Source organism: Mustela putorius, unplaced genomic scaffold (assembly GCF_011764305.1).
Source record: "Mustela putorius furo isolate JIRA1106 unplaced genomic scaffold, ASM1176430v1.1 tig00000695_pilon_pilon_pilon, whole genome shotgun sequence".
NCBI lineage: Eukaryota > Metazoa > Chordata > Mammalia > Carnivora > Mustelidae > Mustela > Mustela putorius.
Genome location: NW_025421447.1, coordinates 1,204,757 through 1,221,501, shown reverse-complemented (window position 1 = coordinate 1,221,501; position 16,745 = coordinate 1,204,757). Strand labels below are relative to the sequence as shown.

General features: G+C 42.7%; 1 protein-coding gene and 1 long non-coding RNA gene across 2 annotated transcripts; both read left to right on the top strand.

Moving 5' to 3' along the window:
• The first annotated feature begins 11,206 nt into the window (after positions 1 to 11,206).
• Positions 11,207 to 12,794, top strand: LOC123392949. Its single transcript, XR_006607674.1, has 2 exons — positions 11,207 to 11,263; positions 12,047 to 12,794. It is a non-coding gene; the product is annotated as an uncharacterized LOC123392949 (long non-coding RNA).
• A 2,218-nt stretch (positions 12,795 to 15,012) lies between these two features.
• Positions 15,013 to 16,512, top strand: LOC101685222 (cysteine-rich C-terminal protein 1). The gene is made up of 2 exons (XM_004782120.2): positions 15,013 to 15,097; positions 15,871 to 16,512. The coding sequence occupies exon 2, from the start codon at positions 15,898 to 15,900 to the stop codon at positions 16,186 to 16,188; it is 291 nt and encodes a 96-aa protein (XP_004782177.1). The 5' UTR covers positions 15,013 to 15,097; positions 15,871 to 15,897; the 3' UTR covers positions 16,189 to 16,512.
• Positions 16,513 to 16,745: the final 233 nt, after the last annotated feature.

The following is a 16,745-nucleotide window of genomic DNA, read 5'->3' as shown; positions in this document are numbered from 1 at the left end:
GGGACTGTGGGGGAGATGGTGATGGTGGGTTTTGTGTGCGTCAACAGCCGTCACTGTGGGCCACAGTTTTTGTCATTGGAAGTGGGGAGGGGTGACGGGGAGGTGGGGATAGAGGACAGGGGTTGAGAGGAGGGAGAAGCCTTCATCTTGCAGCAAAGAGGTCCTCATAATGGAGGACATTTAACAGAATGAGAGGGCCCTTGGGTACTGAGGCAGATGTCGTGGGAGCAGAGGCTGAGCAGGGGGGATGAGTAGGAAAGGGTTTTGGAGACTGAACTTCCTGGATGGAGCAAACTGTAGTCCTAGGATGAGACAGTCATATTTCCAGATTGCTCTTTGGATTTTGGTGGAAGAGTCTGGCACAAAAGAGACAAGGAATTCTTGGTCATTTGGTCACTAAGCTAGAGACTCAGGCTTCTGGTAACTTGTTCAGACTCCTATAATGTGACATAGTCATGATCCACCTGTCTGCCAGAGACAGGAACATGACTGGGAAAGCTTGGCACTTAAGGCCTGGAGAGTCCAGGGTTGTGCTTAGCATAGGTGGTGGAGAACATATTGGAGGGGGACAGGGGAGAAGGCCAGATCCAAACTATAATCTCAGATCTGGTTTCCAAGGATATATGGGCATCTTTCCTCCTTATCACTATGAGATTCACTTTCTACATTTATTATTATTACTATTATTATTATTAATTATTATAAACAAAATCACCGCTATTTAAAGTAGAATGACATGTGATGGGGGAGAGAAAACTATATTTGTCAATCCAGGTTTACAAAGTTAAATTAAAATGTTTTAGGCTGTGGGCATGAACATAATTGAGTTTTGAGATCTCAAGAGGGAAGATGGTATCTTTGGGTGGAAAGAATCTTTTTTTCTCAATGTAGGTACAAAGCTTGCCTTCGGCAGTCTTTGTAATTCAATAAACATTAGGTGCCTACTGTGTGAATATAATGGGGCAAGGGACTCATGGGTTTTGAGTGGGCACAAAAAGAAGCAGGACCCACATCCTCCATGCCCAGTTGCGGTCAAGTGCTAGACTCCAGGAGCTCCTTTGTCTTCTGGCACTGAGACTCTTGTCTGGGCTATGATGTCCCCTTCTTTCCAGTTAGCTCCATCCAGTATACCACTTACAGTACTCATGTTTTTCAAGATTTGGGCATTCAACAGAAGGATAGCTGATAGTTCTGGCTTCCAATGAGTTCATGACATGAACATATGGATCAGAGCAATGTTGAGCAGGATGATTAAGTATCCAAGACAGTGATTATGACAGAGAGGGCTGCTAGTCTAAGATAGGTAAAGAGGTGGCATCTGAACTGCAGATGGAGAAGTGAGGGCAGTATTCAAGCCCCAGGAATAATGGGGCTGTGTGTAGCTCTCTCTGTGTGTCTTCAGTACCAAGCATGGGGCCTAGCACTTACTAGAAATTCAAAATATCTGCAAAGTTGAATAAATGCATCAAATACCACTTTTGTAAGGCCTTCTCTGATCTTTTCTGTGAATTTAGTATTTCTGTGCTAAGTTAAAAATTTTATCATCCAAGTCATGTGCATTCATTGCAGGAAAATTAGAAAATGTAGGTAAGCAAAAGGAAAAAGGAAATGCTCATGACTCCCCACCTAGGAGTAAATACATTAACATTTTAATACAGATCCATCCAGACTTTTTTTTCCTGTTTATTTACATGTATTATATATAAATATAGAGTTATATTCAGGGAGACTTAGATAAATGGAATCAATGTATTGCTTATGCTGTTGTAACTTTTTCTTATCTAATCATCTTTGCTCATGCTCCTATTCTAGCAGATTTGGATATCTCTCTCTCCCACAGGACTGACAACTCTGGGTGGGTAGTGATAATGGCTTGTCTTCTGTGTTTTTCTACTGTTTAGCACAGGGCCATCTCTCTATAGGTCCTCAGTGTAAGCTGGGGGTTAAAAAAATGTCCTGCTGAAGACATCCATTAATGACAGCCAACATGGGTGATTGCAGAGGGAGAGTCCAGTCCCCCAGCATATGGAAGCACCTCTGCCTCAGTGTGACAAGTGTGTGTGTTTGGCAGCCAACTCCTCCCTGCTGTCTGCTCAACTCACCTGAGTTCTCAGCTTCCAGCCTCTCCATAGGAAAACAAGGTGCCTCAGTGCTTGCACTTCCAGGAGCCTCCATGACTATTTTTACTCTTTTGAGTCCCCACCCTGGATAGTTACTTACTTCCAAAGGGTAGGAGTCCTCCTTTCTCTGGCTATTCACTTCTGGGGCTTCTATAGCATTCCCGCCCCCAGCTCCAGCTATGGAAATGTTCCCAGTTGAGATAACACTGCAGCTGGCCCAGAGCTCCAGCAGCTGTGACATCCCACCCATTAGAGATTCAAGGGCAGGCAGAATGGGGCTGGCACAGGGCTGTGGGGTGAAGCTTTTCCAGGAAATGCTACTGGCACCTGGGGGCACCATGCAGCTGCAGTTCTGTGAGTCAGTCCTGGTATCCCTGCCTTCTCCCATATCTCTGGTATTCACTTCTTGAAGGTGGTGGTGCCCAGGCAGGCAAGAATATTGCTTCATGACTTGAGACCAGAACTGCTGCAGGGCTCTTCCAGCCAGCACTCCAATCACTTGAGGCAAAAAGAAAATCTCAAACCTCATTTTAAGGCCATATAACACTATCTTTTCAGAAGAGGAGTATTTATGGTCTGTTTATGTGCATGTTTTAATTGAGATATAATTGACATAAAACACTGTGTATGTTTAAGGTGTACAATGTGTTGATGTGATATATACATGTATTGCTATATATCGCTGTAGTGTTAGCTAACAACTTTATCACCTTGAATAATTATCAGTTCTTCTTGTGGTGAAATAATTTAAGATCTAGCCTCTTAGCAACTTTGAAGTATATAATACAGTATTATTGATTATGTCACTATGCTGTGCATTAGATCTCCAGGATTATTCACCTTCCAGTTCAAGTTTGGACCCTTTAACAACATCTCAATTCCCCCACCTCCAGCCTCTGATAACTACCATTCTACTCTCTGTTGCTATGTGTTGGGCTTTTTTAGATTCCATGCGTAAGTGACCTCATACAATATTTATCTTTCTTTGTCTGACATCTCATTTAGCATAATGCCCTCAAGGTTCATACATGTTGTCACAATGGCAGGACTTCTTTCTTTGTTATGGCTGAATAATATTCTCTGTGTGTGTATCACATTCTCTTCATTCATTCGTCTCTTGGTGGACAAATAGATTGCTTCCTTATCTTGGCTATTGTGGATAATGTTGCAGTAAACATGGGGGTGCAGATAGTTTTCTGATATCTTGTTTTCATTTCCTACAGCTATATACCTAGATTTGGGATTGCTGGATCATATAGCAATTTTATTTTCAATTTTTTGAAGAACGTCTGTATTGTTTTCAAAAGTGGCATAACCAATTTAAAAGTGCACAAAGGTTCCCTTTTCTCCACATCCTCACCAACACTTGTTCCATCTTGTCTTCGAGATGACAGCCATTCTAATAGGTGTGAGATGATATTTCATTGTGGTTTTGATTTGCATTTCTCTGATGTTGAGCATCTTTTCGTGTACTTATTGGCTATTTGGATGTTTTCTTTGGAAAAAGTGTCTATTCAGTTCCTCTGACCATTTTTAAAATTGGGATTTTTTGTTATTGAGTTTTATGAATTTTTAAAATGTATTTTGGATATTAACCCCTTATCCAATATATGGTTTGTAAGCATTTTCTTTTATTTCATAGGTTGAATTTCCATTTTATTGTTTCTTTTGCTGTGCAGAAACTTTTTAGTTTGGTGTATTCCCAGTTGTTGATTTTTGCTTTTGTTGCTTGTGCTTTTGGTGTCGGATCAAAAAAAAAAAAAAAAAAATTCTTGCCAAGACGAATGTCAAGGAGGGTTTCTTCCATATATTATACTCTAGGAGTTTATGGTATCAGGCCTTATCGTTAAGTCTTTAATTCATCTTGAGATGATTTTTTGTGAGTGGAGTAAGAGAGGGACCACAAACTTTTCTGTTTGTGGTTATCAAGTTTATCCAACACCGGGGTGCCTGAGTGGCTCAGAGGGTTAAGCCTCAGCCTTCAGCTAGGGTCATGGTCTCAGGGTCCTGGGATTGAGCCCTGAATCAGGCTCTCTACTCAGCCGGGAGTCTGCTTCCCCCTTCTCTCTCTGCTTGCCTCTCTGTCTACTTGTGATATCTCTCTCTCTCTCTCTCTCTCTGTGTCAAATAAAAAAATAAAATCTTTTTAAAAAGTTTAACCAACATCATTTTAAAATTCCAGTCCCCTGAGGACTCTAGACCTTTCCACCACTTCTCTGACAGAACATGCAGAAACTGGGTTAAAGGCCACTCTGATTTGAGGAATAAGCATGAAATCTAGAGCCCAAAGAGGTTGAAGCCTGGCATCTTCTCTCACCTGTGACCTTAGACAAATTGCTTGTCCTCTCTGAGAATCAATTTTCTTTTTGAGTAACAGGGGTGATGTAGTAAAAAGAAGGGCCATCTGTACCCCAAATGTTCATAGCAGCAATGTCCACAATTGCCAAACTGTGGAAAGAGCCAAGATGCCCTTCAACAGATGAATGGATAAAGAAGATGTGGTCCATATATACAATGGAATATTTCACAACCATCAGAAAGGATGAGTACCCAACTTTTGTATCAACATGGACTGGACTGGAAGAGATTATGCTGAGTGAAATAAGTCAAGCCGAGAGAGTCAATTATCATATGGTTTCACTTACATGTGGAGCATAAAGAGTAACATGGAGGGCATCAGGAGAAGGAAAAGAAAAGTGAATTGGGGGAAATTGTGGGGGGAGAAAAAGCGTGAGAGACTGTGGACTCTGAGAAACAAACTGAGGATTTGGGAGGGGAGGGGAGGTGGGGGGATGGATGAGTCTGGTGGTGGATATTAAAGAGGGCATGTATTACGTGGAGCACTGGATGTGGTGCATCAACAATGAATCTTGGAACATTGAAAAAAATTAAATAAAATTTAAAAAATAAAATAAAATGTATTTATAAGTGCAGACAAATTATTCTTGGAACAGAGAAAAATCAAAACTATGATTAAAAAATACTTAGAGGGGCACCTAGGTAGCTCAGTTGGGTTAAGCCTCTGCTTTTGGCTCAGGTCATGATCTCAGAGTTCTGGGATCGAGCCCCCCACTGGGCTCTCTGCTCAGCGGGGAGCCTGCTTCCTTCTCTCTGTCTACTTGTGATCTCTGTCAAATAAATACATAAAGTCTTTAAAAAAAAATAATACTTAGATTGGCTATTGTGGACATTGCTGCTATAAACATTCGGGTGCACGTGCCCCTTTGGATCACTACATTTGTATCTTTAGGGTAAATACCCAATAGTGCAATTGCTGGGTCATAGGGCAGTTCTATTTTCAACATTTTGAGGAACCTCCATGCTGTTTTCCAGAGTGGCTGCACCAGCTTGCATTCCCACCAACAGTGTAGGAGGGTTCCCCTTTCTCCGCATCCTCGCCAGCATCAGTCATTTCCTGACTTGTTGATTTTAGCCATTCTGACTGGTGTGAGGTGATATCTCATTGTGGTTTTGATTTGTATTTCCCTGATGCCGAGTGATATGGCCACAATAGCCAAACTATGGAAAGAACCTAGATGTCCATCAACAGATGAATGGATCAAGAAGATGTGGTATATATACACAATGGAATACTATGCAGCCATCAAAAGAAATGAAATCTTGCCATTTGCGACAACATGGATTGAACTAGAGCGTATCATGCTTAGCGAAATAAGTCAAGCAGAGAAAGACAACTATCATATGATCTCCCTGATATGAGGAAGTGGTGATGCAACATGGGGGCTTAAGTGGGTAGGAGAAGAATAAATGAAACAAGATGGGATTGGGAGGGAGACAAACCATAAGTGACTCTTAATCTCACAAAACAAACTGAGGGTTGCTGGGGGGAGGGGGTTTGGGAGAAGGGGGTTGGATTATGGACATTGGGGAGGGTATGTGCTTTGGTGAGTGCTGTGAAGTGTGTAAACCTGGTGATTCACAGACCTGTACCCCTGGGGATAAAAATATATGTTTATAAAAAATAAAAAATTAATAAAAAAATAATACTTAGAAAATAGTAATAATGAGAATATCATATTTTACAATCTGACGTATGAAATTGATGTAATCAGAAGCATATTTGTAACATTAAATACATTTTTAAATAAAGAAAACAAAAGAAAAATGTGATTGATACTGTAAGTTGGATCTATGCTTTTCTGTTAGAGTAATATTATTCATGTGAGAGTTGGTTTAATTCTCATGTAAATAACTACCTAAAATTATTTACCTATATTCTTAGATTGATAAATCCACTTTATTCATATGAATTTTATAAATAAACCAGGAGTTATATAAATAGACAAGTATAGCTTCATTTTTTTAAACTAATGAGTAACAGGGGTGATAACCCTATGTTCTACCCAATAGGGTTGTCGGTGAAATTCAAATAAAAATATGAATGCCAAAACACCTTATAAACAGGAAAATGCTCTCCATAGTGAAAGTATAAGAAGCCCCACTTCTTTTCTGAAAAAAAGGTACAAAAACTATCGTGACAATTCACATATGCCCCAAATGGTAACAATCTTTCCATCCTACTCTATGGAATTTATCAAGCCCCAATCTAGGAAATAGGTAGCTGGGAGATGACAGGCTGAACAAAGGGCCTAGGAATGCCAATAATCCTGACATCTCTGATTTCCACTTATCACTGATTCCTGTTGATGGGGATAATAGCAATAATGATAAGAATAGAAGGACTAACAGTTACTGGACACTTCCTATATGCCAGGTGCAGGGCTAGGAACTTTATAAACATTATCTCATGGACTCTTCATATAACCCTATGAGATGGACATTGTTATTATCCTCATTTTATGGATGAGTATATAGGTTCACAGAGGTTCACACAGGTAGTAAGTAACAGAGGTGTAAGCCCAGGCAACATCTTTGTTTATCTTTGAGAATTTTCTTTGTTGTGTCTTTACTGAGTTTTCCTCTTGGCCAAAGACATTTTTTCAAACTCAGAGATGTGTTCCAAATATCAGTGGAAATAATTTTAATAAATGTAATTTCATTTTAAGTAAATCATGGTCTGAAACTTGAATCTATTTTTAAATCTAGATGTGTATTTGATTCTTGTTGCTGCTATAATGAATTACCATAAACTTAGTGGCTTAAAACAACTCAAATGTATTCTCTTCTGTAATTCAAAAACCCAATATGGGTCTTTACCAGCCTAACATTAAGGTGTTGGCAGAGCTATGTTCCTTCTAGAAGCTCTAGGGGAGAACATATTTCATCACTGTTTCCAGTGTCTAGAATTCATTAGCCCATGGGCATTTTCAAAGTACATCACTCCAACCTCTGCTTTCTCTCCTTTCTCTCACACTGATCCTCTTGCCTCCCTCTTAAAAGTACCCTAGGATTACACTGGGCCCACCTGGATAATCTAAGATAATGTCCCTGTCTCAATATCCTTAACCTAATCACATCTGCAGTCTTTTTTTGTGTGTAAAGTAACCTATTCATGGGCTCTGGTGATTTGGACATGGCCACCTTTGAGGGGAGACGCATTATTCTGTTTATTACAGTGTGTATCTGAGTAATAGTGAGTAATGAAAAGAAGACAAATAATGAAATTACTGTCCCAATCAAATATTCCAAAATCACATGGAATAAATGGGAGCACCACTCAGTAGAAGCTCCCTACAGACGTGGTTCCAAGGCCAGGGTCTGGCAGTGAAAGGGTTGATCTACAAAGAACCACAGAGAAAGGCAGACAGCAGATAATTTTAGGGCCATTCAGGTCTGTCTAGGCTGGAGATATTCAGATGACCTGATGGGCACATCTAGTTTTGTTCACCATCAAAACCTGAGAGCATTATGCAATCCTACCTCACCAGGCACCTCCAGATTATGACTCAATTTCTCTGAGGAGTTTTCCTACAGGAAGAGAATATACCCAACAGGCCAATATTTAACACTCAATTTTTTTTTTTTTTTTTTGGTAAATTGATGTCATCAGTCTTTTGGGAGTTGCAGTGACTCAGAATCACCAGGATTGGTAAACTGAGAGGAATGAAGTTGGATTTCTGGCCCAAGGAAAGGCCATAAAGGTAGTACTGCCCTAGGGAGGGCTCTTGAGTCCCCATAGCAGGCTGAACCTTCATAATGCTGGACACTGCCTTTTGGATGTAGGTACTCAATTCTTGGTTACTGAGGGCAGTAGCAGTAAAAATTACTTCGAAATTTACTAAACATGAGATTCAGACAAAGATTCACCATGTTTATTCTGATTTTTACCACAAATTCAATAACCATGTTTAACAAGCAAATTATGTAAAATGTAAATTATGTAAATCTTGCTAGAAAAAAAATCACAAGAAGAGATAAAATATATAAGAGACAGGGTGCTGTGATAGAGGGCTGATAATAGGATCTGAATTCCAGATCTGCCTCTAAGTCTTTGTATGATTTGGGACAAGATTCTTCTCATCTCTGAGCCTCAGTTTCCTTATTTGTAAAATAAGGAGTGTGGTCAAAATCAATGATTCTCATCTTATTGCATATTAAAACCACCCAGTGAAATTTTGGAGACTGTCAATGCCCATCCCTCACTGGAATTGAGAACCATTGTGTCTGAATGATGACCAAGGTCCTTTACACATCTGTTCTATCATTCCATGAAATTTCTGGGATTTGTCAATGAAAATCTGGATTTGAATTTTTTGAAGACACCCATCCTTCTCATTGAATAGCAAATTCAACTGAACAAGGAAATGAAAATTGAGTGTCCACTGGAATGAACTGAACTGAATTCAACTGAACAAGGAATTGGAAGTTGAAAATTGAGCATTAACCTAGATCCCTTAGGGGTTTCTGCAATCAAAGACCTTACTGTGTGCCAGTTAGATGACCAAATACTTATGAGTAAGAAGGTGCGTACATTGTTCCCTTCAAAATTTATCATACCCATGTATTAAATGGATAATTTCTTTAACTTTTATTGGGCTTCTTTTTCCAGAAATTCAGAGCCTGTGTTATGCCTCCTTTCCTGTATTTCTCAGTGAGAGGGCAAGATTTGGATCCTCTCATGCACAGAGCTCTAGCAGCCAAAGCAAGCTTCCTGGCTCCCCACTTGGTAGGCTTTATCTAAACCCACCTGCCCACTTTTTGCTGCCATTTGGGTCAGACAGCATCACATTTCACTTTTAATATTCATTGAGTGATTACTATGTACCAGACACTATTCCAAGAGTTTTATGGATGTTAACTCATTTAATATGCAAAAGATTCTATGAGATAAACACTATTACTTTTCCCATATCACAGATGAAGACAATGAAAGAACTAATGTTACTTGTCAAACATAATACAGCTTGTAAGTGGGGAGATGAGATTCAAACCACAGACTGGTTCTCATGCTCTTAATCACTTACAAATAAGTTCAATGCCTTCCAGAAAGTGTTCTATAGCTACTAAAAATAATGCTTACAAAGAATGAAGAGCAACAGGGGAAATGTTTTTGTTTAAATCTTAAGTGCAAAGTTAGTAAGGTAAACTCTTACAGACAATACTATGATAAAGTTTGTGTAAAGTCAAAACAATACACAAATCACTAAAAAGCTATATGCAGTAAAGAAAAAAAGACTAGAAAAAATAAAATGGAGGCTGTATGGAAAACAACAAAATAATGATCAGGCTTTCTTAAAATCTCATCCCACAGTGACAAGTAAGTACCATAAACATTTTTTTTTTCAGCATAACAGTATTTCTTGTTTTCGCACCACACCCAGTGCTCCATGCAATCTGTACCCTCTATAATACCCACCACCTGGTTCCCCCAGCCTCCCACCCCCTGCCCCTTCAAACCCCTCAGACTGTTTTTCAGAGTCCATAGTCTCTCATGGTTCACCTCCCCTTCCAATTTCCCCCAACTCCCTTCTCCTCTCTAACTCCCCTTGTCCTCCATGCTATTTGTTATGCTCCACAAATAAGTGAAACCATATGATACTTGACTCTCTCTGCTTGACTTATTTCATTCAGCATAATCTCTTCCAGTCTTGTCCATGTTGATACAAAAGTTGGGTATTCGTCCTTTCTGATGGAAGCATAATACTCCATAGTGTATATGGACCACATCTTCCTTATCCATTCATTCGTTGAAGGGCATCCTGGTTCTTTCCACAGTTTGGTGACCGTGGCCATTGCTGCTATAAACATTGGGGTACAGATGGCCCTTCTTTTCACTATATCTGTATCTTTGGGGTAAATATCCAGTAGTGCAATTGCAGGGTCATAGGGAAGCTCTTAAAGAAAACATTAGGGCTTAACTCTAATATTTTCTAAGGGATGACCAGAACTGATGCCTTGCTTTTGGCAACTTCCTTGATTCTAGTTCCTCTACTCCACCCTCAGCATATGCCTGGTCCTTTCTACCTCACCTTGGACTGACCAAGAATGCCTTCTTTAGAACCATATGTGTAAGGAGAAGACATTGCTAGAATTCCTCTGTCCTTTCAAGGGGCTCATTAGTGCTGAATCAGTGTTATTTGTGAGTTCTCTTGGTATGTCAAGTTCGGGCAAGGAGAAAAGCCAAACCACCCACACTGTCTGTATTAGATCTACTAAAATAACATCATTGAGATATCAAGCATTCTTAGTCTTGGTTATGGCATCATCTAAGAATGAAAAACCACATTAGATCATTGGCTTGGGCCTGGCATTTTATTTTGGATCTCTAATCTCATTCTAAAAGGAGCCATTTGATTTCCATCTTGAGTATTTTTCTTTGGATTTCCAAACCAAAAAGAGGAAAGATCTTCTCTTCATCCCTGAGGTCTAGAACACCAGTGACCTGGCTGAGGAAACAGGAAGCATAGCAAAGCTGTCTGTGGTGCTAACAGGCAATGTGTGCAATCCACAAAGCACCATCACTATCCTGGTGGCCTGAAATTCTCTGGGGACTTCCCTGACAGGCTAATACTTGGCATGCTTATGGAGGGAGGACTTGGGTCCCTAGGATGTGAGGAAAGGGTAGTCACAGGTGTCCCTTGTGAAAGATGCTGTTTGTATTCCACACATGGCCCACACCTCCTGATACCAGGTCAGAGCTGAACCTGTATAAAAGTCAGAAGCTCCTAGGAGCACCTCAGTCCACCTACATCCTGGGTGATCTGCTCTGGTGCCTGAACCAGGTAAAGTGCATCTTGAGGACCAGGAGGGACTCTTGATGTTGGTGTTTTAAGCAGAGATTAACACTACAGGGGTTGAGAAGATTTTATTTTTTTAAGGGACAGAGGTAGGAAGGGGCAGAGGGAGAATCTTAGGAAGAGGGAATCTTTTAAAAAACATTTTATTTATTTATGAAAGAGAGAGAGAGGAAGTGGGGGGAAGGGCAAGCTCCCCACTGAACTGGGAGCTGGACATGGGACTCCATCTCAGAACCCTGGGATCATGACCTGAGCTAAAGGCAGACACTTAACTGACTGAGCCACCTGGGTGCTCTGGGAGAGAAGAATCTTAAGCAGGCTCCACACCCAGTGCAGAGTCTGACGGGGTCTCGATCTCACAACCCTGAGATCATGACCTGATCTGAAATCAACCTCAGCTGAAATCAAGAGTCAGACATTTGGACACTTAACCGAGCCAGTGAGACACCCCAGGCTGAGGGAAATCCTAAGAAAGAGACAGAAAAAAAAAAAAACGATTTGAATGGGAGAGTTCTGCTGGAGGGTGAGCCTGTGAGGTAGGAGAAGGGAAAGAAGGGTGAGTGTCTTTTTAAAACCAAAAGGAATTCATTTGAAATTATGGAGTTCCTCGGTTGAAACCTTTTGTATATTTCTTGTAACTGATTTTGGGAGATTGGGTTTAAAAATCTGATCATCATAAGTATGGAATCTCATGAATTCATAGTTCAATTTTAAATGTAGAGAAGTTATCTTGGGCTGGCTGAACTTAAATACTGTTTCATTTTTCAGCTTCATTCAGTTTCTGCTGAGATGTCCTGCCAGCAAAGCCAGCAACAGTGCCAGCCCCCTTCCAAGTGCCCCTCCAAGGGTACTCCTAAGTGTCCTCCCAAGTGTCCCCCAAAATGCCCCCCTAAGTGCCCAGCCCCCTGCCCACCTCCAGTCTCCTGCTGTGGCTCCAGCTCTGGGGGAGGGAGCTGTTGCAGCTCTGGGGGTGGTGGCTGCTGCCTGAGCCACCACAGGCCTCGCCGATCTCTTCGACGCCGACACCAGAGCTCTGGCTGCTGTGGCAGTGGTGGTGGCCATTCTGGAGGCTCCAGCTGCTGCAGTAGCTCTGGGAGCTCTGGCTGCTCTTCTGGGGCCTCTGGATGTTGCAGCAGCTCTGGGGGCTCCAGCTGCTCTTCTGGGGGTTCTGGATGCTGCAGCAGCTCTGGGGGCTCTGGCTGCTGCTCTGGGGGCTGCTGCTGATCTGGGCCATGAGGAGCACTGACAAACAGCACTAGAGGAGCCAATGTGCCAAAGACCCGCCCAGCCCGAGAATTCTCTTTTCTCCATTTGGAAGAACAGAAGAGGATGCAAGAGTCTCTGAAATGCTTGGAGTTTCCCTCTTCCTCCCACCCATGTCCATTCCATTGTGAGGTCTAGAGGTTTAACCTGTCACTAGCCTGATTCCCTCTCAGACATAGATCTTTGAAGGACTCTTTGTTGGAGTTCAGTTATGAAGCTGCTTTCTCTGTAACAATAAAGCTCTTATTCATGATGTCACAGTCTCCTGATTATGTTTGTTCTCCTCTCCCATTCACACCCCTCCATCAATCCCTCTGCCCTTCCATTTTCTAAAGTGCAAGTGATTACTTTACAATTCAGTTTGAGAAGATTTTGGCACTGAAGCTTCTTAGACTTCTGGGAAACAATATTCACTTTTATGCTCTGCTTTGGAAACTTTAGCCTCGAAGGAAAGAGTCATGTCTGAGACTATTGGCCTGACTCAAACTTTGCATGAGGGGAGTCAGGAATGGGTTTTCAGAGGGGAGGATGGTGATACACAGAAAAGGTCACAGTGATGTGAGATACTCTGAAAAGGAGGTTTCCTTCAAACATGGGTGATAGTTTAAAGACTTTATCTCCTAGTTATGGGGATAAGTCTCCTCAAGTGCTCATTCTGGGCTCCAATAAATAAACATACTTTACTTTTCTGATGGTTATAATCCCAGGTGCTTCCATCAGTTACTAGAGAGTAGGGTTGGATTTGGGGGAGTGAGTTTAGGAGGCAGGTATGAAATGCCTGAGTCCATTTTCCCTGGATCCTGAAAGGCTGAGTAAGGGTTCTGTACAGAATCAAAAGGGCATCCTCCTCTGCCAAACACTGTCTCCGTGTGGTTAGTGTGTGTGTCTGTGTGTGTGTGTGTGTGCGCGTGCATGCGTGTACGCGTGTGTAAGGGGAAACAGGAGGGCTTTAGTAACAGTGGTGAGTTTTCCATTTTCTTTAGGAATATGCTGATTTCTTCAGGAGATACTTAGAAAGTTTATGTAGGAATGATAATTCCAAATCAGCCTTTTATAGACCAGAAGAACAATTAGCTTTTCCTTTGATATGAGTTAACAGTGCTAGGTGAAGTAAGTTAGTATATGAGACTTTAGCAAGTTCATAGACCATTCCTGCACTTCTCCCAGTAGAGGTCCCTTCTCCAAGATGCCTTGTTACTTCATCACTTCCTTCTCTATTCTAATAAGACCTTACCTCTTAGAATGTCTCACCTGTACTCACCAACAGGTGCCCCCAGGTATAAACAATCTGTTAATCAGGCTCTTAAAGTATGTTAGATGAAACTGGTATCTTTCATGATTGACCATTCTTTGTTCCATTATTCCATGCCCAGCCCCTTACCTCCAACCTGTCACTTAATCATCAACTCTTGAATTCTTAGTCTTGGGTTTCTCTTTTATCTTATGATTGTGGGTGCTTTCATTCAGTAAGAAGTTCTGAAGCCAGTTGACCTCCAAACTGCCCCAGTTCTTAAAATCAGTTTCTAAAAGCACCATTTCTCATGGACATTTTGGACCTTAGGAAAGACCTGGCTTGACATCCTTCTCTCCCTTCTTCCTTTCTTTTCCTTTTCCTTCCTTCCTCCCTTCCTTCCTCCCTCCCTTCCTTTCTCTTTCCTCTGGACAGTGGTTCCAAGGAGGGCCTATCTTCAAAAGGATTTGGGTGGGGGCGGGGAGTAAGGAGCAAAGATTCCCACAAGCTGGCTTAGCATTTTGCAATTGGGCCAGGCATCCTGTGCACATTTTTCTCTTAGGCCTCCAGGGCTGTATGGGGATGGCAACCTGACTACATTCACGGCCTTTCTGGTCTTAAAGTTTCCATAACTTTGTCTGGGTTTTTCTTCCTGTTTCCAGTGACAGAGAGAAATCACCACTGGGATTCCCATAAGCATATCCCCGACCATCATCTTAACTCAGTGTTATCTGGAAGCTTCTAGATGAAGCCCAGCAGGCTTTTCATATAGCCTGTGGCCTGAATTGAAGAGCCAAGGACCAAGGGTCAGAGAGATGCAAAGCAAGATAATAAATTAGGTAAACTACCACTACCAAGTAAATGACTACACAGGGATGGATGTGAGAATGGGAGAACTGTGTGTGTGTGTGTGTGTGTGTGTGTGTATGTGTGTGTGTATTGTAGAAGAAGCCAAAGAGAACAGGTCCTAAAGAGAGGTCCCAGATCCCACTTGAGCCCCCATAACTTCTAGCACACACACAGCCCTCCCAGCTATGGACAGTGACTTATTTGGAAAGTAAACATGCCACAGCAATCCTGGCACCTCTGTGAAGTGACTTGAATACCCATGTGCACCACCTACAGTGCTACCTGAGTGATGAATGTCTCTGGGATGTGAGCATCAGCTGACCATGTCTATTGGGAAATGGGTCCCTCCCAAGAGGCAGTGCCTGGCTGCAATCTTATAAAAGGTTCTCTGGCTGGACACTGCTCAGTCCACTGCCTAGCAAGTGCCGCATTCCAGTTGGAGAACTAATTGAGTCTTCCAGTGGAGCCAGGGTCTGGTAAGTGTCCAAGCAGGACCTCGGGGGTAGTTCTAGATTTGACGGTAGAGGGTAGGAGGAGACAGAGCCATGCCATAGACTTCAAGTGAGCCAACCCCTCATGGTACCAATGAGGACATGGAGGCCCAACTGGGGATGGTGACTTCTGCAAGGTTAGCAGAATGTGGCTAGAACCCTAGTCTTTGGCTCCCTGGACTAGGATGTATTTCCATCTTCTACACCACTATGTAGACTGTTACACTCTTTTCCCTGTACTTGGGAATGGGCCATAGGCAGGAATGACAACCAGGACATGATTCTTGTATTTGTGGGTTCTTTAGACCCAGGTAGCTGGTCCTTATGTGTGATTTGGGTATTTTCTAATTTATGGAGTGTTTATACAATGCTAATAGCTATGTGAACATAGCACTTGAAAGTCTGTGGCCACAGGAAAATGGAAGAAGAGAAGAGAGCCAAAGGAAGAGTTTGGACTAGATCATGCAGATAAATTTCCATCATATCCTCTCTAGCTTCCACGGTGGAGAACTTGGGTGGTCCTTATTTTCCTCCAAGAAAATGGAAACCCATTGATTCTACCAGACTGTTCTCTGATTTATGCCTCTTTAACTCAATGGAAGCACCTGGTTGGGGTGTGTTTCTTTGCTTCCCCTCCTTTCTCGCCTGCACCAGGCCAGGCTAGCTTTCTCACAAAGCCAACCACACCTCTAAATCCCTGAGTTCAGTTGTTAGGGTGGAAAGGCCTGCTAGCGTGTAAAAGGCTTCTTGTCTTCCAGGTTCACTGTGACAAGCTGAGCTCCACCATGTCCTCCCAGCAGAGCGCGGCTTCCGCCAAAGGCTTTTCCAAGGGATCTTCCCAGGGCCCTGCGCCGTGTCCCGCTCCTGCACCCACAGCCTCGTCTTCCTGCTGTGGCTGCTGTGGTTCCAGCGGCGGTGGCTGCTGTGGCTCTGGAGGCTGCTGTGGCTCCAGCGGCTGTGGCTGCTTCCCCAGGAGGCGCCGCCGACAGCGTCGAAGTGGGTGCTGCAGCTGCTGCGGGGGTGGCAGCCAGAGCTCCAGCAACGTCCAGAGCCAAGGCTGCTGTGGTGGCTGCTGAGGCCCCCGCCACCCTGTGAGCTGCTTGAGGCTGCCGCTGAGCCCTGTTTCCCAACCCAAGTCCCTGCTGCATGTCACCATGCTCCTGCTCGGGGCTAGGTTGGGGTGTGCCTCCCTTCCCCGCCCCCCACAACCTATCTGCACTGGATGTTCCAAAACCCACCCTGTCCTCAGGCCCACCAAACACTTTGACCCCCGTTTAATTTTTTCCCCCGGAATCTGAGCACCATGTGTGGAATATTGGACCCTACCGTTGGCAGGGCTTTGCACACAGTTGGTGCTTAATAAATGTTCATGTCATAATAAAACTTCTACCTCTCAAGAACTCTTTGTTTCCTATTGTTCTTCCATTCATGTGCTTATTATCATGTTCTGTTACCCTGTCCACTACCTCTCACTTAGCCATGGCTTGGCATACCTGAAAGGGAGAAAAATCAAATTCATGTCTGAACAAGAGTGGCTTCCTGTAGTTAATTATGATAGCAGAAATCACAAATGGAGCCTGACAGTGTTCTAAGGACTTGACGTGACATGCACTACCTCACAGCATTCTTGCAA

Excerpts from the sequence above, each read along its gene's own strand:
- LOC101685222 (XM_004782120.2), top strand. The coding sequence starts at position 15,898 with ATGTCCTCCCAGCAGAGCGCGGCTTCCGCCAAAGGCTTTTCCAAGGGA.